This window comes from Vulpes lagopus, chromosome X (assembly GCF_018345385.1).
Source record: "Vulpes lagopus strain Blue_001 chromosome X, ASM1834538v1, whole genome shotgun sequence".
Lineage (NCBI taxonomy): Eukaryota > Metazoa > Chordata > Mammalia > Carnivora > Canidae > Vulpes > Vulpes lagopus.
The window spans coordinates 40,849,283-40,870,850 of NC_054848.1; the positions used below are offsets into that span (position 1 = coordinate 40,849,283).

At 51.7% G+C, this 21,568-nt stretch overlaps 1 protein-coding gene across 1 annotated transcript; it reads left to right on the plus strand.

The window, feature by feature from the left end:
• The first annotated feature begins 1,272 nt into the window (after positions 1–1,272).
• Positions 1,273–20,664, plus strand: UBA1 (ubiquitin like modifier activating enzyme 1). The gene is made up of 25 exons (XM_041741470.1): positions 1,273–1,497; positions 5,953–6,069; positions 6,205–6,263; positions 6,363–6,531; positions 6,626–6,760; positions 7,782–7,888; positions 8,146–8,236; positions 8,347–8,479; positions 8,992–9,089; positions 9,167–9,313; positions 9,443–9,841; positions 9,936–10,016; positions 10,394–10,549; positions 12,396–12,561; positions 12,704–12,900; positions 14,740–14,804; positions 15,043–15,238; positions 15,974–16,048; positions 16,193–16,382; positions 18,168–18,256; positions 18,543–18,635; positions 18,765–18,956; positions 19,893–19,994; positions 20,103–20,203; positions 20,328–20,664. The coding sequence occupies exons 2-25, from the start codon at positions 5,953–5,955 to the stop codon at positions 20,461–20,463; spliced, it is 3,294 nt and encodes a 1,097-aa protein (XP_041597404.1). The 5' UTR covers positions 1,273–1,497; the 3' UTR covers positions 20,464–20,664.
• Positions 20,665–21,568: the final 904 nt, after the last annotated feature.

Below are 21,568 nucleotides of genomic sequence, written 5' to 3' on the forward strand. Positions count from 1 at the left end.
CTAAACCGCTGAGCCACTCAGGGATCCCCTCTCTTTTTCTTTTTAATGCTGAATGATATTTCATTGTCTGGTTAAGACATTGTTTTTTATTTTATTTTTTTATTTATTTATTTTTTAAGACATTGTTTTTTAAATAATGCTCCCAGTTGGGGGTTTCTCTGGTGGCTGAGTATACTCTCACCCCTAACCAGTTTTATATTAATATAAATATATATTTACATAGTTCTTTTATGTTAATATATAATACTTTAATTTAACAGCGCCCTGTGTCAGCATTGCCAGCTCACTCCCTAATCCATATTCTCTGATTTTCATAATAGCACATTTTGCCTTTATGAGGTAAATGGGTTCTATTTCCAGCCCCATTTTACAGTTTTGGAAACTGAAGCACCTGCCAAAGTCATATTAGTGAGTCTGGATTCCGTTGGACCAAGGCAGCCCTGGTTCCTATGCAGTTAGTCAGGGGTGGGGAGAAGGCATCTACATTTCCCCTGGGTTTCCCCTGTGGCTCTGCAGCATCGGTTTTCATTATTCATGAATAGGAAGGCGTGGCTGTGTTGCCTTGGCTGGAGTACTATAATCTCCAGTAGCTAGGGCTGTCTTGAGTGTTTCTGTCCATCCAGCCTCGTACATAATTCATAAGTAACTAGGTGGGACCTTTCTTGACCTCTCTGAGTTTCCAGGTTGAGCCGCTACAGCAGCAGCGTTATTCATTATTTATGAGCCAAGGGAGTGTGTTTTCCCTGTGGTAGCCCTTTTTCCCTGCTTACAGGGTATTAGATGCAGCAATAGGAGGACCTGTATCTTTTGTTCCAGCCCACCGGGCCTCATGCATTATTCATGAAAAGATGTGGCCTTAATCTCCTTGGCTTCCGGGCTGCTGTGAAGTTATTAATTATTCATGAGCAACGGGGCGTGGCTTCCATGTTTTAACATTGGCTTTCAGGTTGCAGGGAGTTAGTCCAACCACCCGGCCTCGTGCATAATTCATGATCAGGAAGTGTGGCCTTGAGGTCCTTTCTTCGCCTCCTTGGCAGCCTGGATACAACAATGTATTCATTATTCACGTTCCATGTGGCGTGGCCTCTGCGTTTTTTGGTGGTTTTTTTTTTACCTGTTTTCCTAGTTACTGCCACCTTTGCCACCAGGTGGAGCTCTTCCTCTTCGAATGAGTCACAGACGGGCAGGGACCTTTTTACATGATTCATGAATAGGCGCGGCCTGCTTGCATCCGGGTTCCTGGGGGGTGGGGCTCAAGGTTTTGTTCCGGCCCCGGGCTCAGCGGCCGCCATCTTGTGTCGGCGGCGGAGGTGAAGGAGGTGGCAGGGACGAGCACAAGTACTACCGCCGGGGGAGGAGAAGGCGGCCCAGGCGGCGGCGATTCTACGCGGCCCAGGCGGCGGGGAGGAGGAGGAGGAGGAGAAGGAGGGTGGCGGCCGGGCTTGGCTTCGGCTCCTAGAGGAGTTGGCGGCGGCGCGACCCGGGGAACCGGCATTGGTAACAAACGGCCTTTCTCAGCGCCTTGGCCGGGGCAAGGGTTTCGGGAAGCATTGGAGGAGCCTGGGTCGGTGCTGGGCTAGGCTGATGCCGGGATGGGCGGGGGTGACTCGGATGCTAGGGATCCGTGGGTAGGGGGGTAGATTTTGGGGCGGGGTCGACATTTCCCATCCTGGACCAGCCCTCAACCTCCGAAATCTGACCTTGGGGTCAGACCCCCTGAGATCTGGGTTTAGAGACTCAGGCCTAGTATCCCTAGTCAGGGACCGGAACCCTATCCAGAACCTTGTATCGCAGGTCAGAACGCCCCTCAATCGCCTGTAGAGACTTAAGGGATTGGCATTTTTGTTGGAAGCCCCCAACCAATGTATGCTTAAAGCCCTACCCCAGAATCTTCTTTCAGGCCCTCCTAGTTCCTCAGTGATGCTCACTTCCAAGAGGGGTTAGACCCCAGGGAGGGCCTTCATTTCTGTAAGTCTTCTCTAGTATATTCCTTCAGACCGCTCCCCCAACTCACAGGCATTCTCTGCCCTCAGAACTTCCAAGGAAACTAGACTTTGAAAGACGATTTGGGCCTGGCTTCCGTGTCAGAGATTCCTTCACATCTATAACCCCAACCTGGCCCTAGCATCTTCCATCACAAAGCCCTCTGGGTCTGGCCTTTCTAGTCAGAGGTTCTCCTTTGCAACTACCTTTAAGATTTTCTTTAATTCTTAGTATTTGCTTTTACAGACTTTCTACTCTAAGGGAATGCCTCGTTTCATGGTCTCCGTATTCTTTTCAGAGACTATCTTTTGTGGGCCTTGGCATCTTCCTGATTACATACTCCTCTAACTCCCGGGATGCTCCCTCAGAGCCTCCCAGAGGACCAGATACCAGGGCAGAACTGTTTGGATACATAATTCTCCCATTACCAATCAGTCTGCCAGCAGCTGCCCTTGCAGACCCTGTTGCCTTCTAGCTCTATCAAACTCACCTCAAACCCCACCCTTCACTCAGCCTCTGCCTTCAAAAGCCAACCAGGATTGCAGCTTCTCACATAGATCTCTTAACCTCACATAAGGCCCCAGAATCTGCCCTTGGAGTCTTTCAAGGTCCCAGCATCAGTTAGAGGCTTTTAGGTTTGTAGGATCTCAGCATCATTGTCAGATATAGATGTCCCTTCCCCCAACAGGCCCAGTTGTCCTCAGTCAGAGTAGACAATCCCCTTCTCAGCATCTACTCTCAGAGCCTCCATAGGATTCCACAGAATTGGTCAGAGAAACCCAACCCTACTTGGAGACCTAGCCGGTATCTGCTTACTGAACTTTTTAGGGCCAGAACCGTCTGGGCTCAGCCTTCCCCTTCCACCTGTCAAGCAGCTGGTATACCTAGCATGTACCAGTCAGAGATATCAACACAAGGCCTTTGTGCTCCATTAGAAATCCCTCCCAAACTCTACCCTAGGACTCCACGTTTGCCTTCATAGCCTTCTGCGACTCTGACGTTGATGTCATAGGCTCTTCTCTTCCTACGTGTCCCTGTTATTTTTGATCAGAGGTTTTTCTGTGCCGACAGCATCCGTTTCCAGAGACCCCCTAGGGCCCTAGCATCCTCCTGATGGAGAGCACCTCTCCCTGCAGGCCCTAGCATTTTCCTGTGGCCTTCTTGGGCCCCAGAATCCCCCACCCATCCCCTGTGTAGCTTCCATGGGGCTCAGCTACTGCCCTCCTACCTCCCTGCAGCCTCAGGGGGCCTCTAGTGCAATTTCCTGGCCTTCCCCTAAAAGATTCTTTCCAAAGAGCCAGATAGGGGTCTTAACAACCTGGCCTGGCTCTGTCCTGCCTGCCCCCCATGACTTCTAACCCCCTTTTCCGTCTCCCTCTGAGCCTCCATGGGCTCAAACAACTACCTCCTGACTTCTTTCTTTTATGTTACCAGGGACTTCTCAGTTAATCCCTCCCAGGAGGCTTGACAGGCCCCAGCATCCTGTTCCCTAACTTCTCTATCCTGATAACCTGACCCTGTGCCCGCCCCCTCTCAAACCTGCTCCAGGACTCCTCCCTCAAACCTTCTCTGATTTGGGTGGTAGAGAATGTTCAGGCTTCAGAATCACCAGTTTGGAGACCTCAGGCAAGTTCTAAAACTCACTAAGCCCAGTTCAGCTTTGTTGAACAATGGATAGTACGTGCATCCTACTGGGGCCTGAGCATATGTTGAGGGAGAAATGGGGGATCTTTAGCTCCTTTCTGGGGTTTCTGTCCCAGAATCCTCTTGCTTGCCTTGAGACTGGGCTGTTCCGAATCTCTGCAATTGAAATCTCTGCAACAGTCACCCAAATCCTGCTTAGACCCTTGCTGGCAGCAACAAGAATCCTGAGGTAAAAAATGCAGATATTAAAGATCTCTCTGGCCCTGGATCATCTCTGACCTAGGAAGCAAGGGAGATGGTATGTCCTAGATGAGCAAACCAGTGACAAGACAAGGAGATAACTGAGTAACAGAGGCCACTGCAGGTATCCAGGGAGGATCTTACTTAGGTCTTCAAGTTGCTGAGTTTTGACCACAGAAGTAGACTCTTTTTTTTTTTTTTTTTTTTTTTTTTTTACCCTTCCCAGCAGTCCCTTGAGGATAGTTCTGTTCTTTCCTGCTTTTGGAGAAAGTAGGGCTCCGAGTAAATGAGATCCCTTCCCCAGGTCAGAGAGTCAGTGAATGGAAAAATCATGATTTGTTTTTGTCTCCATACTAATTCACCAACTTTTTCTTGTCTAGGTTGGTGCTTTGCATTCCCAATAATTAGGTTGATTGGCTCCAGGGTCCTAGCCAGCCTCCTGCCTTCTGGGTCCCTCCTTCCTCACACCTCATCCCTTAGCTCTGTGGGCTGGGCCCTGAGCTTGGTCCTGACTCTCTTCTCCCCGGAGGCATTTGGCAAACAGGCCCGCACCAGCTGCATGACTGTGGGCAAGTGATTGAGTTCTCTGAGCCTTTGTTTTCTTACTTGTGATGTGGGCATGAGGTTATCTCGTTCGTGGGCATTGTTGGGATTAGACAAAGCCCTTTACCCTGTGATTGACGGGCAGTAAGCTCTTGGTAGATGATAGGGAGCTTCTGTTCTCCTGGTTAGTGTGAGAGTGTGACAGGTGCCAAGATGGAATCTTGGGTACCGTGGGGGTGTTCGGTATGTTTGGGGGTCAGGAAAGTCTCAGTGTAGGTGGCTTACAGTGGGGAGAGCATCGGTGGCGAGGGGAAATGATTGAGGGTCCTGTTGTCTCTGGCATGGGGATCTGGTCATACACAGATCTCACTCCCACAGCAGACTCCATTGTTCTGTCTCTGGGACCCAGTGTGTGATGCCTGGCAGGTTAGCTCAACCTCACGAGCTCAGGTTTTCTCATTTGTCTGGCAAAGGTGCTCAGCCCTGCCTTGCAGGGCCGGGACCATCGAGGGGATGAAATGTGATAACCTCAGGCAACAGCCTAGGCTTCAGGGTCAGCAGATCCTGTCTTGGGCTCTGCTTGGCCACTGTGTTTATGGGAACCTTGGTCGAGTCACCAAATGTCCCCGAGTGAATTTTTTCCCTCAACTGTGAGTTGGGGGATGTTATTGATGGTAGTCCAGATCTCACGGAGATGCCTTAAGGACAAAGTGAAGCAAGGCTTAGCGTGACATCTGGCACTGGGAGGATTCCTAATAAATATTCATCTGCCATTATTGTTAACCTGTTTAAGGGACTCCACAGGCAAAAGTGTGTATTTTTTCTTCCTGTGACCTTTTTTATTGGCTTGGGCCTTTCCCCTCCCAGAGCTGGGTGGGGGGGAGGGGGGCTTTGGAAAACCCTCTTCCCCAAGCCCCTCCGGGTACTGGGTCTCCGGCAAGGTGTCTCCTGCCATCATGCTACCCTGATGGAAGTCTAAGCCACGTTTCCCTCCTGCACCCCTGTCACGGGGGTTAAGGGGGAGGAGAACGGCTGCTTGTTGTTGCCTGCCTGCTCTGTGCCAGGCTCTGTGGTCTGAGCTCTCTTTCATCACTTCGGCAACTCCGTGGGGTAGGTAAGTGGCACTGTTAGCCCTTTGCACAGGTGAGGCAATTGAGCCAATGGGGCTTGAATGAGGTCTGTCAAAGAGTAGCAGGGTCTGACCTGAGCTGATACCCTCCTCTGACTTTCCCACAAGGACATTCTTCTTGTCACTCCTCTCACCCCGCAGGACTGGAGTCTCTCCCTCATGCTGGGCTGGGGAGAAAGGCGAATGGCCTAGTGGTCAGCAGCATGGATTGCAAGCCAGACCACCTGGGTTCAGATCTTAGCTCTGACAGCTGTGTGACCCTGGGCAAGTCACCTCACCTCTCTGCACCTGCCTCCTCTTCTGTAAAATGGAGATACCAGCCCTTAAGTCTTCCCTTCCCCTACAGTCACCACTAACCAACTGTAACACCTACATGCCCTAGGCTCACCTCTGATACTCCTTTTCCCTTCCAGATGTCCAGCTCGCCGCTGTCCAAGAAACGTCGCGTGTCCGGGCCTGATCCAAAGCCGGGTTCTAACTGTTCCCCTGCCCACTCCGTGTTGTCTGAAGTGCCCTCGGTGCCAACCAACGTAAGTGTCTCCTTCCTGGACCCTGGCAGGTTAGGGTAGTGAGAGTGGTGGGTGGGAGAGGCTTCGGTATCACCATGCATCTGTCCACACCCTCCTCTGTTTCTAACCAAACCTGTTCTTCTCCTCTGTCTCTAGGGAATGGCGAAGAACGGCAGTGAAGCAGACATAGATGAGGGCCTTTACTCTCGGCAGCTGTAAGTGGGGCCTCAGTTGGGCTAAGCACGGGGAAGGGCACTGGGAGGATTGGGTCTGGAGGACCAGACCTTCACCTGGAACACCCCCCAACTCCTCAGGTATGTGCTTGGCCATGAGGCAATGAAGCATCTCCAGACATCCAGTGTACTGGTGTCAGGCCTCCGGGGCCTAGGAGTGGAAATTGCCAAGAATATCATCCTTGGTGGGGTCAAAGCTGTCACACTGCATGACCAGGGCACTGCCCAGTGGGCCGACCTCTCCTCCCAGGTACCTCTAACTAGCCCTTCTCCCTTGCTGAGGTGCTGGTCCCCCACCCCCGGACTCGACTGCCACTCCCTTCTTCTCTGGTTCCCCTTTGCAGTTCTACCTGCGGGAGGAGGACATTGGTAAAAACCGGGCTGAGGTATCACAGCCCCGCCTTGCTGAGCTCAACAGCTATGTGCCTGTCAGTGCCTACACTGGGCCTCTGGTCGAGGACTTCCTTAGTGGCTTTCAGGTACCTTGGTGGGCGCAGTGGGGGGTTGCACACCACCCAGCCTCCTGCCCAGTTTTCTCCAAACCCACTTTTCCTTTGATCATTAGTTCTCCATTAAATGGGCCAGCCTGTGTGCCAGGTTTCACACTGGAGATGCAGGTGGGTTTTAGACCCTGGACCTGCTTTTTCGGGGGGCAGGGGTGTGAATGGGCAGGCCATAGAGCGTAGTGATTATGAGCACAGGCCAGAGCCAGACTGCCCTTGAGTGGGTCTCCAGTTCTATTAGTATGATCTCAGGCAGGTCACTTGATCTCTTCTGCTTTGTTTTCTTTTCCTTGTTTGTGGACTTGGGACCGGTAGTAGTACCTACTTTGTAGAGTTTCTGTGACGGCTAAGTGCTTAGAATAGCAGCTGGTGCATGATAAGGGCCATCTGGTTATTTGTTAAATAAAAACTCTGAGCTTGAAAGAGGAGCTATGGGAGCTGAGCTTGTGCCCTGGGGCATCCCAGTGGCCGGACCCTGCTGCTGAACCTGAAGTAGTTAGTTGTAGGAGCTCACCCTGGTGGGCAAGGGTGAGCATTCGGGTAGAAAGAAAAGTCCCAAGGTACCTGGTTCAGCAGGCATTGTCTGGAGAATTGGAAGCAAATGGGTGTGGTAGGAGTGAGCTCAGACTTTGGCTGTGAAGAGAGGTTTACTTCTGTGTCTCCCAGGGCAAGGCAGGCCTATAGGCGGGCAGCAGTGGGTGTTGATGCGTAAATGAGTCAGCTCCTCTCTACACTCTCCCCTCCTGGCTCATTACCTTGTCTGCTACCTTGCCCGCCCTCGTGTAGGGATTCGCATTTCTTTTTGCTGGGTTTCGCCCTGGCTGAATGTGATACGTAGTAGATGCTTTGGGAGACAGTATCCACTGAACCGTAGTAGATAACTCTGTGAAAGCTTTAAGGACTCTTCTGAGTCCCCCCTGGTTCCGGCCTTCCTGCATTATTCTCTCCCTCTTGTCCCAGTGCTGGGCCCTTGTCCTGAGCCTCCACCTCTCCACAGGTGGTGGTCCTCACCAACACCCCCCTGGAGGACCAGCTGCGGGTCGGTGAGTTCTGTCACAGCCGTGGTATCAAGCTGGTGGTGGCAGACACACGGGGCCTGTTTGGGTGAGTGCCCCTATCCTCATCCCCCAACCCTTGCCAGGCCTGCACCAAGACCCCTAAGCTCTCACCGCCTTGCCCCTTGGCCACCTGGGTTTCAGATTCTGTGTGTCCACCCCTCCCCACGTGACATGAGTGCTTTGTGATTCCCAGCAGTGATGGGCTGAATTTGCTCAGCAAGTATTCGTTCTATCTCAAGGGATATGTCCGGTCCCCATGAGCATGGGACTCTGGGGCTTCAGCCCTGTTGCCTCCCTTTACAGGCAGTTGTTCTGTGACTTTGGAGAGGAAATGATCCTTACAGATTCCACTGGGGAGCAGCCTCTCAGTGCTATGGTTTCTATGGTCACCAAGGTAAGGAGATGAGCCTCAGGGGTCCTAGAATGCCGATGGGCAGCAGCAGGCCTTCTGTCTGCTCCTGTTACCCTGAGCCTGCCTCTGAGGCTCACTCCTCCTTTAATCAGGATAGCCCCGGTGTCGTCACCTGCCTGGATGAGGCCCGGCATGGGTTTGAGAGTGGCGACTATGTTTCCTTCTCAGAAGTCCAGGGCATGGTTGAACTCAACGGAAGTCAGCCCATGGAGATCAAAGTCTTGGGTGAGCTAAGGCCATGGAGGAATCAGGGGTGGTAGGAGGTATGTCCCTGGGCTCTGAGCGAGGGGAGAAAGACACATGCTGGGTGTCTGAGATGAACCAGGACAGAGTCCCCTGGGTCCAACCAGAGCTGGTGGGCATGGGGTAGAGGTACTGTCTGGTGTTTGAGCTATTCCTAGGATAATAGGTCCCTGGCATCTGTGCTAAGTGGGGGAAAAGTCTTTGGTGTTTAAACAGAGCAGACCAGAGACGATCTACTTCCTGTCTAAGCTGATGTAGACAGGGGTAGAGAATGTCTTCTAGTATAGACTTGGGTCCAAGGGCCCAGGGTCTTGTGGGTTGCAAGCCTGTGTCTTGGGCAGAGGGGACATGGTTTCTGATGTCCCAGCAGGACCTGGGGTGGAGAGTTGGCTCCTGATGACTGAGCTGGGTCAGGGATGGAGTTTGCCTTATCTTGGGGGTATTGTGGGTTTTAGGGGAGGGCCGGTAGCCTGACAGTTTCCTCCTCTACCTAGGTCCTTACACCTTTAGCATCTGTGACACCTCCAACTTCTCCGATTATATCCGTGGAGGCATTGTCAGTCAGGTCAAAGTACCTAAGAAGATCAGCTTTGTGAGTGTGGTGGGTAGTGGGGGCGGGGAGGGGTTGGTCCTGGGCATTTCTAGGCTCTGATGTCCCATCCCCCACAGAAATCCTTGCTGGCCTCACTGGCAGAGCCTGACTTTGTGATGACGGACTTTGCCAAGTACTCCCGCCCTGCCCAGCTGCACATTGGCTTCCAGGCCCTGCACCACTTCTGTGCTCAGCATGGCCGGTCCCCTCGTCCCCACAATGAGGTGGGTGAGTGGGTGGGCCAGCCAGGGCCTCTACCTGTCTGCTCTCCCTTCCTTTTGCACCCCCCCCCCCAAATCCCTCTTCCCACAGTGGCCTGACCGAGGTCTTCTTGGTCTTTCCTGCCCCACCAGGAAGATGCAACAGAGCTGGTGACCTTGGCACGGGCCGTGAATGCCCAAGCCCTGCCAGCAGTGCAGCAGGATAGCCTGGATGAGGACCTCATTCGAAAGCTGTCATATGTGGCTGCTGGGGACCTGGCACCCATAAATGCCTTTATTGGGGGCTTGGCTGCCCAGGAGGTCATGAAGGTCAGCACAGTGGGGAAGGGCAGGACCAACAGTGGCCCAGGCCTGTCCCTGATTCCATCACTTACTGTCCATCTGCCTCAATTAACCACTGACCGCTTCCTCCTCCCCACCCCGCAGGCCTGCTCTGGGAAGTTTATGCCCATTATGCAGTGGCTGTACTTTGATGCCCTTGAGTGTCTCCCTGAGGACAAAGAGGCCCTCACAGAGGACAAGTGTCTCCCGGTATGGGAGTGGGGCCCATGGGGAAGATGTCATTGGGGGCATTTCTGGCGAGGCTCCCCCCGCACTCTGACCCTCCTCCCTTTGCATTCCTCAGCGCCAGAACCGTTATGATGGGCAGGTGGCCGTGTTTGGCTCAGACCTGCAAGAGAAGTTGGGCAAACAGAAATACTTCCTAGTGAGTGTGACCCCCTTAGACACCCACTGCCTTCATCTCCCTGGGCCTCTGGCCCCCTCTTCTGGAGTCTCCTGCGTCCCAAGGGAGGGTCTTTTGGTTCTCGTAACTCTGTTGCGTGCCTTTTGCCACTTATTTTTTTATCTCAAGAGAAAGCCTGGTTTGTCCTTCTGTTTCCTCCTCTGGCGCTGCCTTCCCTCAGATGGCTCTGGGTTATTTCTGATAGCCCTGGGACTTGAGGATGTGGCACTAGCCCCACTCCACCTCTCCTGTTGTCTTCTGTCATGGGTAGGGGGTGGGGAGTGTGGAGTGATGCATACTGTCACATTCCCCTGTGTTACCCCAACCAGCCTCTATCTGTCTTCTTGGCTGCCTTCTAGGTGGGTGCAGGTGCCATTGGCTGTGAGCTGCTCAAGAACTTCGCCATGATTGGGCTGGGCTGTGGGGAGGGTGGAGAAATTGTTGTCACAGACATGGACACTATTGAGAAGTCAAATCTGAACCGGCAGTTTCTTTTCCGGCCGTGGGACGTCACGGTGAGTGGAATGGGGAGAAGGGAGTGGGATTTTATCCTCTCCCTTTCCTCCTGTCTTTTGTTTCCATTCTTTCTGGAAAGGAGGGAGGCCTCTCCATCTTTTTCCTTCAGCTCTTTCAGTTTCTCTGTGACACTCCTTTAGCAAACGTTTCTTGAGCATCCTTGCATTGAATCTACCACTTTTTCATCTTTTTTTCTTTTTGACCTGTTATCAGTGCTGGTTGGGCCAGTGTGTTGGGGGGGTCCCCCAAACCACCCCCAAGTCTGATGATTGACTAGGAGGACTCACAGGACCCAGCTTATAGCCCTATTCACAGTTATGATTTCTTCTAGCAAAATTATGCAGAGCAAAATCAAAGGGAAAAGGCATCTGGGGGAGACCAGACACAAGCTTCCGAGACTCCTCTCCCAGTGGAGTCGCACAGGACACACTTAACTCCCCCAGTAGCGAGTTGTGACAACACGTGTGAAATGTTGCCAACCAGGGAAGCTCGTTAGAGACTCAGTACTCAGGGTTTGTACTATGGGCTGGTCACGTAGGCACCCTCCACTGGGCACATACCCAAATTCCAGCCTCCCAGAAGGAAAGCAGGAGTTCAACAGAAACCACACTGCATAAGGAGTCTAGGTACAGTGAGCTGCCCTTAGCAGGTAAGGCCTGGTGAGAACCCTCTGGAAATCCAGGTTCCCAGATGCCGACCAAGGGCTGATCTTGCCAGTAGGCCTTCCCTAGGAGAATGTTTGTGTTAGGGTCACTCTTCTCTGCCAGATGGAGTCTAGGTCATTCAGGGGCTCGAGCTGGGAAGCCTTCCATGGGGGATAGTGCCCTGTTTGCCTGCCTGGGATCTGTTCCGCTTTCTTTTTTCCTTTTTTTTTTTTTTTTTTAAGATTTTGTTTATTCATGAGAGACAGAGAGAGGCAGAGACACAGGCAGAGGGAGAAGCAGGCTCCATGCAGGGAACCTGACGTGGGACTCTATCCCGGGTCTCCAGGATCAGGCCCTGGGCCAAAGATGGCACTAAACTGCTGAGCCACCCGGGCTGCCTTTTTTTTTTTTTTTTTTTAAAGATGTTCTCCTTTCCATTCAGTGATGGCCTAGGCACCGCTTTCGGCACTTGGGATACAGCAAGGAAACACAGGTTCTAAGGAGGGAGGACAGACCACAAGCAAGCAATACAGTATAATAGATTTGTAGTTAATGTTGATGAGTGCTGTGCAAAGGAAACAACAAAAGCAAGGCAAGGGAAGTTGGGCCTGTCTGGAAGACAGGTTGGCAGTGGTTAGGAAAGGGCTCAGTCCTGCACACCTGGAAGGTAGAAGGGAGTAGAGACCCCTTTTCTGGGTTCAGAGCACCCTAGGCCAGGATCCTGTTGGCGGGGTGGGATGTAGGAGATGAGCTAGAGGAAGTGGGGGCTAACTCATTTTCTCCTCTGTGGAGGGGGAAGCCAGAGGAGGGTTTTGAGCAGAGGAGGGACGTGACTGACCTAGGCTTTGGAAAGATCCTGTTTTGTTTGAGAGGATGGACCCCAGGCCTGGGTGCTGTTACTGGAAAGAACAATAGATGTTGGGTAGTCATAGAAACAGATGGTGGCCTCTTGCCTCTCGTCTACATTTGTTCATTGCTTCGCTTTCCACTGAGCCCCTGCCACTACTGTCACAGCCCTAGCCGTGTGGTACTGTCACAGACTGTCTCCTGCTAAATCAGGTAGCCTTCTGAACTCAGAGCCTGGTTCTTCCTAGGCATTAAGTAAACCCATTTTTAGGAGGATGGCCCTGTAGAGGTTTGTTGGGTGAATGCATGAATAACTGAGTTCTGTGTTTCCCTGTCCCACCCTTATCCCCCTTAGAAGTTAAAGTCTGACACAGCCGCTGCAGCTGTGCGCCAGATGAATCCGCACATCCGGGTGACAAGCCACCAGAACCGTGTGGGCCCTGACACAGAACGCATCTATGATGATGATTTCTTCCAAAACCTGGATGGTGTGGCCAATGCCCTTGACAACGTGGATGCCCGTGAGTTTGGAGGAGGGTGAGGAGGTAGGCGGGGGAGGTGGTGTGCATGTGTGCCATCAGGGATGCCTGTCTTTCCATCTTCTGTTGACATTCCTGTCCTGACACATGTGCCCCCCCCACACACACACCCTATCTCCCTTAGGCTTGTACATGGACCGCCGCTGTGTGTACTACCGTAAACCACTGCTGGAATCAGGTACACTGGGTACGAAGGGCAACGTGCAGGTGGTTATCCCTTTCCTGACAGAGTCCTACAGCTCCAGCCAGGACCCTCCTGAGAAGTCCATCCCCATCTGCACACTGAAGAACTTCCCCAATGCCATCGAACACACACTGCAGGTGATCCGCTTTGTGGGGGGGGAAGGGGCAGGGAGGGGAGGGAGCAGGCACCTTCATGGCAACTAGGCCCCCTCCCCCTACGGTGTCACCAGCCAAAGCTCAAGATGTGCTTTCTCTCCAAACTTTCCTCCCTCACTTCCCATCCAACAGCCGGGTTTCTAGAGCGATTTCATTCATCTTTCATTTTGAAAAGTTGTCAACACAGAAAGACAAAGAGCGGTATGGTGAACACTCAGCGTTCGTCACCTAGATGTAATAGTTAATGTTTTGACACATTTTCTTCTTAGATTGCCATATCTTTCCTTCTTTGTGCTGAAGTGTCTCATAGGTATCACAGCACTTAACTCCTTAACATTCTAACAGGCATCTGTATGTTCTGCCTAACAGGGTCTCTTCGACCTCGGCATTGTTGACATTGGGGGCCAGGTATTTCCTTACCAGTGCAGGGTGGATGGGTGGGTGGGTGGCATCTGCACTGTCCAGTGCTTAGTGGCATCCCTGGCTGCAGGAGGGTGCGGTTGCGACTACTCACAAGGTCTCCAGACATTGTCAGATATCCCCCCACTCCCCCACTCCTCCAGGGGGCAAAATTGCTCCCAGGTGAGGACCACTGCTATCTATCCCAAATCCTGCTTGCATGCTAAACAAAATTACTGGTGATTACCTCCTGCAGTTATTTAGGTCTTTAATGTTTTAGTTCTTCTTCACGTGTCACCAGGTGATGCTCAGAATGGCTTCAACAGCTAGTTTCTCAGGATGATCCTGTGCACCTCTCACCAGGCTGAGTCTTGATAAAGTGAACGCCCCTATGTAACTGGTATACCAGGGCCATGAAGGAGAACCTAAGGGTGACCTGAGGATAATGATTGTGCTATCAGAATGACTGTAGTCTTCGAGAACAAACCATTCAGAGTGTTCAGTTAGGAGCAAGGGGGAGGGGGGTGGCGAGATCCAAACAGGGCAAAACTGGCTTCCTCGGCCACCTTCCCTTCTGCCTCTAGTTCCAGAGTGTGCACGTTCATATTTGTGCGCCCTCCATGGTCTCACTGAGCCATGTGTGACTTTGGATTCTACCTCATCGTGCCTGACTCCTCTGTGAAACGGGGCTGACAGCATTGTCAGTGTCATGGTTGCGAAGCACTTGGCATTTACTGTGTATTTGGTGCTGTTTAAGCGAATTTTTGAGTGGATACATCCTTGCTCATTTCTTTGCAAGCCCACCTCATGCAAGCCCATCTCATGATAGGTGTTACTGGTAACAATATCTATTTTAGGAAGGAAAGTGCGAAGGTAAGGGTTGCTGTGTGTTTCTAAAGTCCCAAAACTAGATACTAGGTAGGAGAGCTGGGGTTTGAACCTAGATGTCCTCTCCTCCCAGCCCTTCCACCAGTGAATGCGTTTACTGTCTTTAGGAATTTTCAGAGTACAGGAATTCCTTAGGAATTTATAGAGTGTCTATCTGGTTTGCTGCTCAGCCCCAGGGCCTGTATGGCAATCATTTTTGATTTGCGTCTGATGGTTTTTTTCTTTTTTAAAACTGGTAAAATATACATAGCTAAAAGTTTGGTTTTTGTTGTTTTTTTTTAATCGAGACATATGGATCTCTAGTGAGGTACACAGATCCTTAATAATTTTATTCCGTGGCCCAAATCAAGTCCATTCGTTTTTCAATTGAGGCACTGGGGGTGTGGGGAAGGTTGGGGAGCAGGGGCGGAAGGTTTCTCTTTGCTCAGAGCAGCGGTGTTCTTCTAACTGGGTTTATTTACGGACGGTCTTTGTAATGACAAATAGCCAGTTGTCAGCTGTCACTCCATGCAGTCCATCTGCTCTGTCTTGCAGTGGGCTCGGGATGAGTTTGAAGGCCTCTTCAAGCAGCCAGCAGAAAACGTCAACCAGTACCTCACGTAAGTAACCAAACGCCCCTTCAGCCCACCCCTGCCTGCTAGCCAAGGCATCCCGTCTACTTTTCTTGCCAGTAACCCCCAGCACCAGGCACACTTTGCAAATGAATCAGTGAAGGCTCGGGCCTCATACCACTGGGGGTCAGGATTAGCTTTCCCTGGAGAAAGTGGGGTTGCCCTGGAGCCCACTCCTGGGGCTGCTGTGTAATCCTGCCCCTTTGACCCCTCCAATTCCTGATAGAGACCCCAAGTTTGTGGAGCGGACCCTGCGGCTGGCAGGCACCCAACCCCTGGAGATGCTGGAGGCTGTGCAGCGTAGCCTGCTGTTACAGCGGCCAGAGACCTGGGCTGACTGTGTGACTTGGGCGTACCACCACTGGCACACTCAGTACTCCAACAACATTCGGCAGCTGCTGCATAACTTCCCTCCCGACCAGGTAATGCCCACTTGCCAGGTCCATTTGGTGCAATGCATTTTCCCTGAAATAGGGACCTGCTCTGGGCTCTCCACATGCTCTGTCAAGCCAACTGTGGCAGGTACCCCCAGGGCATGGGGAATCTGAGAAGAATGATTAAGTTTGACCTGTTTTTCCCATTGCCTTGCCTTTGAGCAAGAAACTTGCATTTCTATTTCCTTTGCCAGTGGCAGACTCTGAGCCCTACTCGACTCCCAGGCTGTATAGATTATGGGGAAGAAATTTTGTAGTCAAGAGAGTAGGAATCAGTATGGGTTCAAATCCCAGTAGCATTTGCACTTGGGCAAAATCACATAACTTCCTCGGCACCTCAGTCTTGTCATGTGTGCAGGAGACCTAACAGTAATTTACCTCATGGGGGTTTTTGTCAGAATTTATTGGTACTTAACTAATAGTAAGTTGGTCTGGTGCGTGGTAGTCCATAAGAGTTTGTGAGATGGCTGTGTATCTTGCACAAAACAAAGTGCCCAGGAATTTGGCAGTTGTGTGCTCGGTGAGGTCCCTGATTAAGCCTGGCATCGGAACTTCCATCTATAGGACCCTACAGGTGAGGTCTTTCATGACTGACTCCAGCACCCTGTGTGTGCCCAGCCAGGGGTAGTGAGGGCACATCTGGGGCCAAGGCGAGGAGTTAGGCTTGTTAGAGAGGCCTCTGCTCTCAGGTCCTGCCCCTCAAAAATCTCTTTACTCCTTTAGCTCACGAGCTCAGGAGCTCCATTCTGGTCTGGGCCCAAACGCTGTCCACACCCGCTCACCTTTGATGTTAACAATGTAAGTCTCTTCCCTGTGAGTCTCTTAGGTCTGGTGGAGGGTTGGAAGGGGGAAGGAAGGGAGGGCAGGAGGGAGGGAAGGAGGCCTACTCTTCAGGCAAGAGCCGATGTGCTTATTACCCTTCTGGGCCCTGCCTTCTCCCAGCCCCTGCATCTGGATTATGTGATGGCTGCTGCCAACCTCTTTGCCCAGACTTACGGGCTGATGGGGTCTCAGGACCGAGCTGCTGTGGCCACACTCCTACGGTCTGTGCAGGTCCCCGAGTTTACCCCCAAGTCTGGTGTCAAGATCCATATCTCTGACCAGGAGCTGCAGAGCGCCAATGCCTCAGTTGGTGAGGGTGTTTGGCCAGTCGGCCAGGAGTCACCACTTCACTTGTACCCTGCCCGGGCCAGGCTTCCCACCAGTTCTCCACCTCTGGCTCAGCTCTTGCCACCCCAGGCCTGAGGCTTCCCCACACCTTCCTTTGAACCTCTCTCCTTCTGAAGTGTGAAGAAGGTGGTCAGTTGGGGCAAGTTGTCTCTCTCACTTCTTCCTTCTCCCTACTCTCTGGCCTTCTGTTTGTATTTGCCTTGGAAAGCACAACTTCTGTTTCTGTTTTATGTTTCTCTGGGGGTATGATCTCCACCAGTGGTCTCTCTCCCTTGACATCTGGCCCCCGAGTTCCTCTGTGTGTGTCTTCACCCTAATATCTTCCTCCATATCTTTTCTCAGCACTCCCTCCCCATCTCCCTCTCCACCATCTCCCTGCACCTCCCCATCTCTCCATCTCTTTCCTCTAGCTCATGCTGTGAATCAGGTAAGAGGCCAAATAGTAACTCTCAGATTTTGCGGGCTATAGATTGTATGCAGCTAATCACCTGTCATGATTGAAGCACAAAAGCAGCCATGAACAACGTGTAAATGAACATGTGTGGCTGTTTTCCAGTAAAATTTTATTGATACAACATAGGGCGGGTGGGCTGACCTTGGCTCAGGGCCTTCGTTCATTGCTGCCGCCCTGCCCTCCCCCCCCCAGCCCTGTAGATTTATCTTCTCTTCCGTACCTTTTCTTATCCATAGACTAGATACTGCACTCGCAGCTTGGGGATCCCCCTGCATTTACCTTTTATGCCCCCCATCTTCCTCTCCATAGATCTTCTCGCTTCTCTTGCTGTCTCCCCTATCATCTCTCCATCTCCCTTCCCAAATCTCTGCCCTTTCATGTTCCTCTCTGTATGTTTCTTCCCATCTTTCCTTCCACATCTCCCTTCACTTCACTCCTGTATTTTCTCCACTTTTCTCCTCATAGACATGTGCATATGTGCATGAAGCTGTGTAGCTGTACACGAGATTTATATAACGTATGTAACATATATGTAAAATGTATATAAATGATACATGTAAAGAGTGTGTGAAAAGTAGAACACCTACATGTCTCATGTCCCCATTCTCCCCTTTTTGATCTTCTTTCTCCCACACCATATCTTTCCTCTATCTCCATGTCTGTGTGTTCCCCCCAGTATCCTCTCTGTATATTTTTTTCATCCCCTGTTCCTTCCCCCTCACTCATATTCTCCATGTCTCCTCATCTCTTTTTTTTTTTTTATTTTATTTTTTTTTTTTATTTTTTTATTTATTTATGATAGTCATACAGAGAGAGAGAAACAGGCAGAGACACAGGCAGAGGGAGAAGCAGGCTCCATGCACCGGGAGCCCGATGTGGGACTCGATCCCGGGTCTCCAGGATCGCGCCCTGGGCCAAAGGCAGGCGCCAAACCGCTGCGCCACCCAGGGATCCCTCCTCATCTCTTTTTATATAACATTCTCCCTAAGATCTGCAGCTCTCCCATTCGGATTTATCCGTGTCCACTTCATCCTGATGTCTTCCTTAGTGTCTCTGGAGAGCTCTCTTTTGATATACCCAACCCCCTTTCTGTCTCCTTCAGGTTTGTTCTCTCTTGTCCTGCTCTGCCTCTCCCTCTGGACCTCCTTTCTCTCCCAGGATAGGTTCCTTTTCAAGTCTTCTCTATGTGAACATCTTTTGCCCTTCCTGATCCCCCCACCCCAGGGCCCCTGTTTCCACCTCAGACACTGGCCTGGATCTAAAGGGGCTGATGGTGACCCTTTCTTCCTGCAGATGACAGCCGTCTAGAGGAGCTCAAGGCCACACTGCCCAGTCCAGAAAAGCTCCCTGGATTCAAGATGTATCCCATCGACTTTGAGAAGGTGCTGGGTGGGGGCCCTGGGCAGGCAGGGGGATGGGCTAGACAGAACTGACCTTTGGGAATCTGATGGCAGCCCCAGGCCCTTATGGGAATTGGATCATGGGCCTGCTATATGGCCCTGAATGTATAGATGTTCCCAGCCATGCCTTTGTGATCTGAGAGCCTGGCAGGTAATTGCAGTGGAGGATACTTGTCCACAGAGGCCAGGAATCCTCTTCCTCCTCTGACACTGATCCTCTCTCGTCCTCTCCCCACCCTTCCCCTTCTCCCTCACTCATTCATAAAAGGATGATGACAGCAATTTCCATATGGATTTCATCGTGGCTGCTTCCAACCTCCGAGCAGAGAACTATAACATTCCCCCTGCGGACCGGCATAAGGTGAGGGGAGTCTGGACCTGATTTCCCCCTCACCCCTGGCTTGAGTTCTCTACATTCCATTCATTCAATGTAGGCTCTGAGCCGCTTCCACCTTAACTACCGTGTTTCTTAATCCTTCCTGCCTCACAGAGCAAGCTGATTGCAGGAAAGATCATCCCTGCCATTGCCACAACCACAGCAGCTATAGTTGGCCTCGTGTGTCTGGAGCTATACAAAGTGGTGCAGGGACACCAGCAGCTTGAGTCTTACAAGAACAGTTTTATGAACTTGGCCCTGCCCTTCTTCAGCTTCTCTGAACCACTTGCCCCACCCCGTCACCAGGTAAGGGCCTGTATCAGGGCAGGTAGGTTTGTGAGCGGGGGGTTTCTTCTGTGGAGCTGGCTTTAGTTTGCTTGCATAGCCTGTCACCAGGTGAGGGTTTCTGTTAGCATGCACCTACTCCTTTTGTGCACACCTTATTCATTTATTTCCTTGCCCTGTTTTGCACTAAGCACTAAGCACTGGTGTGAATCTGCCTGTAGAAGCCCTCAAAAAAGATGGAATATTTTAATTGTACCCTAAGAGGTTATTAATAACATAATAATAGCTATCAACATTTACTGGGTGCTTATGGCAAGTACCTTTACTCACTTTATTCATTAACTTCAAATGTTTGCTGAGCACCTGTGTGCCAGATAGTCTTGTAGGTAGTAGGATTGTATTTGTGCAACAGATTATATAACATGATAAATGATTTTAGAACCTCCCAAGAAACAGCAGGGCAAGGAGGACTTGAGACTACCAGGTGGCAGGGGGATGGGATGGGGCCTTCAAATGTGGGATGGTCAAGAAAGGCCCTGCTGAAAAGATGACCTGTAAGCCCAGACTTGGGCTCCCTCCCTCCGGAGGGAGACAGACCATGCAGGCTCCTGGGAGGAGAACATTCCCAGGCCACAGGGACCATTCTCTTCACGGGTCCCAAGGTAGGAGGATGCCTGGTGTGTTTGAGGAAGAATAAGTTGGTAGAGCTGGGGTTGGATGAGGGGGTAGGAGGTTAGGCCAGAACAGGCTCCCAGTGCCTAGGCTTGTCAGTCATTGGTCACTGAAAGGTTTCGGTTGCTAGCTCAAGTTGTGACAGAAGCCACGTTTTTGATGGAAGAGGCTTGCAGTCTGAGCACATTAGCCTGAGTGGGGGTGGGCAGTAGGGGTGAGGACAGGACTGACGGGGCTAGGCCCTGTGCTGGCCCCTATCCCATCAGCCCACTTCTTGCCCCACAGTACTATAACCAGGAGTGGACGTTGTGGGATCGCTTTGAGGTCCAGGGTCTGCAGCCTAACGGCGAGGAGATGACACTCAAACAGTTCCTTGACTACTTTAAGGTGAGACCCTTTCTCACTCTCACCCCTACCCACAGGCAGAGTGTGCTGGTGAGATTCACTAGGCTGCCCACCCCCGTGACACTGCTGTCCCCTTTCCCCCTCCTCCAGAAAGAGCACAAATTAGAGATTACCATGCTGTCCCAAGGTATATCCATGCTGTACTCCTTTTTCATGCCAGCTACCAAACTCAGGGAACGGTTGGATCAGCCGTAAGTTGGGGGGCTTCTGCTCACAGCTGTTCCAGCCCAATTGGCTGCCCTTTGCTTCTGTCCCTGCCACCCAGCCCTCCCTCACTTTTTGCCTCCCTGACCCTTTGTTCCCCCCACCCCTCAGGATGACAGAGATCGTAAGCCGTGTGTCGAAGCGAAAGCTGGGCCACCATGTACGGGCACTGGTCCTTGAGCTGTGCTGCAATGATGAGAGCGGTGAGGATGTCGAGGTTCCCTATGTACGATACACCATCCGCTGACCCTTGTCCACGCCCGTAGGCTGGCCCCAGCCCTGGCTCCTACCCCACCCCACCCCCCAGCCCAGGGCTCCCATCAAGCCTCTGGCAGTGGTCCAGCTAGCCACGCCTGGTGTCCCCTCCTCATCTCCCTCCCTGCACCCCTCTTGCCGCTGCTTTCTACCTTATTTGGAACCTGAATCCTAATAAAGAATTATTAACCTAGACCTGGCATTACCTGCTGGTTCCAGGGAAGGAAGAGACTTCCCAGAGCTGTCCAGTTCAGGTGGTAGCCCAGAGGGCTCAACCCCACCCCAGCAGCCAGTTGCCTGGGCAAAGAAAATGGGAATTACCGCTTCTTCCTCCCACCCTCCGTGTTTGAGAAGAGTTGGATGGAGGCATAGGGTGGAGGTAGCTGGGTTCAAATTCCATCTTGTCCAGCTCTAGCTCCCAACTCCCCACCACCATGTTGATTTTGAGGGGTAGTGAAGAGTCATGTTTGAGCAAGCCCCGCAGCTTCTCTAACCTTGTCTTTAGTGAAGAAGAACGTTACTGCAACCCGTCGACCAGGGCTTGGTTAGTATGGCTTATGTCCTTGGGGGGCAGATCCCTTCCCATGTGGCTTAAAGCACTGAGACTCCAGACAAGTCTTAAAATCATGGTTCCCAGGACCAAGTGCCCAAGGTCAACTTCCCAGCTACAGGGGGCTCTAAACAACTGTTGGACTGAGGAAGATCATAACTGTTCAGACTTTGCAGTTTTTATGAAAATATTTGGCTGAGAACATCTGTAGAGGAAAAGCCCCTTTCCCACTCCACCCTGCTCCCCCTCGTGCCTGGTCTGCTTGTCCCAAGGCTGCCTACCTTTAAGAAGAGAGTGAGCTCTGGGTTGTTGGTTAGTTAGAGCAGGCTCACCACAGGCCCTACCAGGACTGCAGAGCTGCCCAAGCTCGTTCTTGGTCTTGACTGAGTACTCCAGACAGCTGAAAGCGCCAATCAGACTGGCTACCTGGTGTTTGAGGATGCCAATCCTACCTCTCCCTCAGCCAGCCAGAAGCCCAACTTTTCTCCTACTTGGAAATAGACCCCTCGTTCCTTCATTCAAACCTGGGTACTGGGAATAGTATAAC

Excerpts from the sequence above, each read along its gene's own strand:
- UBA1 (XM_041741470.1), top strand. The coding sequence starts at position 5,953 with ATGTCCAGCTCGCCGCTGTCCAAGAAACGTCGCGTGTCCGGGCCTGAT. Across the intron at positions 10,550-12,395 it reads TCCGGCCGTGGGACGTCACG|AAGTTAAAGTCTGACACAGC; the intron begins GTGAGTGGAATG and ends TATCCCCCTTAG. Across the intron at positions 12,901-14,739 it reads CCATCGAACACACACTGCAG|TGGGCTCGGGATGAGTTTGA; the intron begins GTGATCCGCTTT and ends TCTGTCTTGCAG.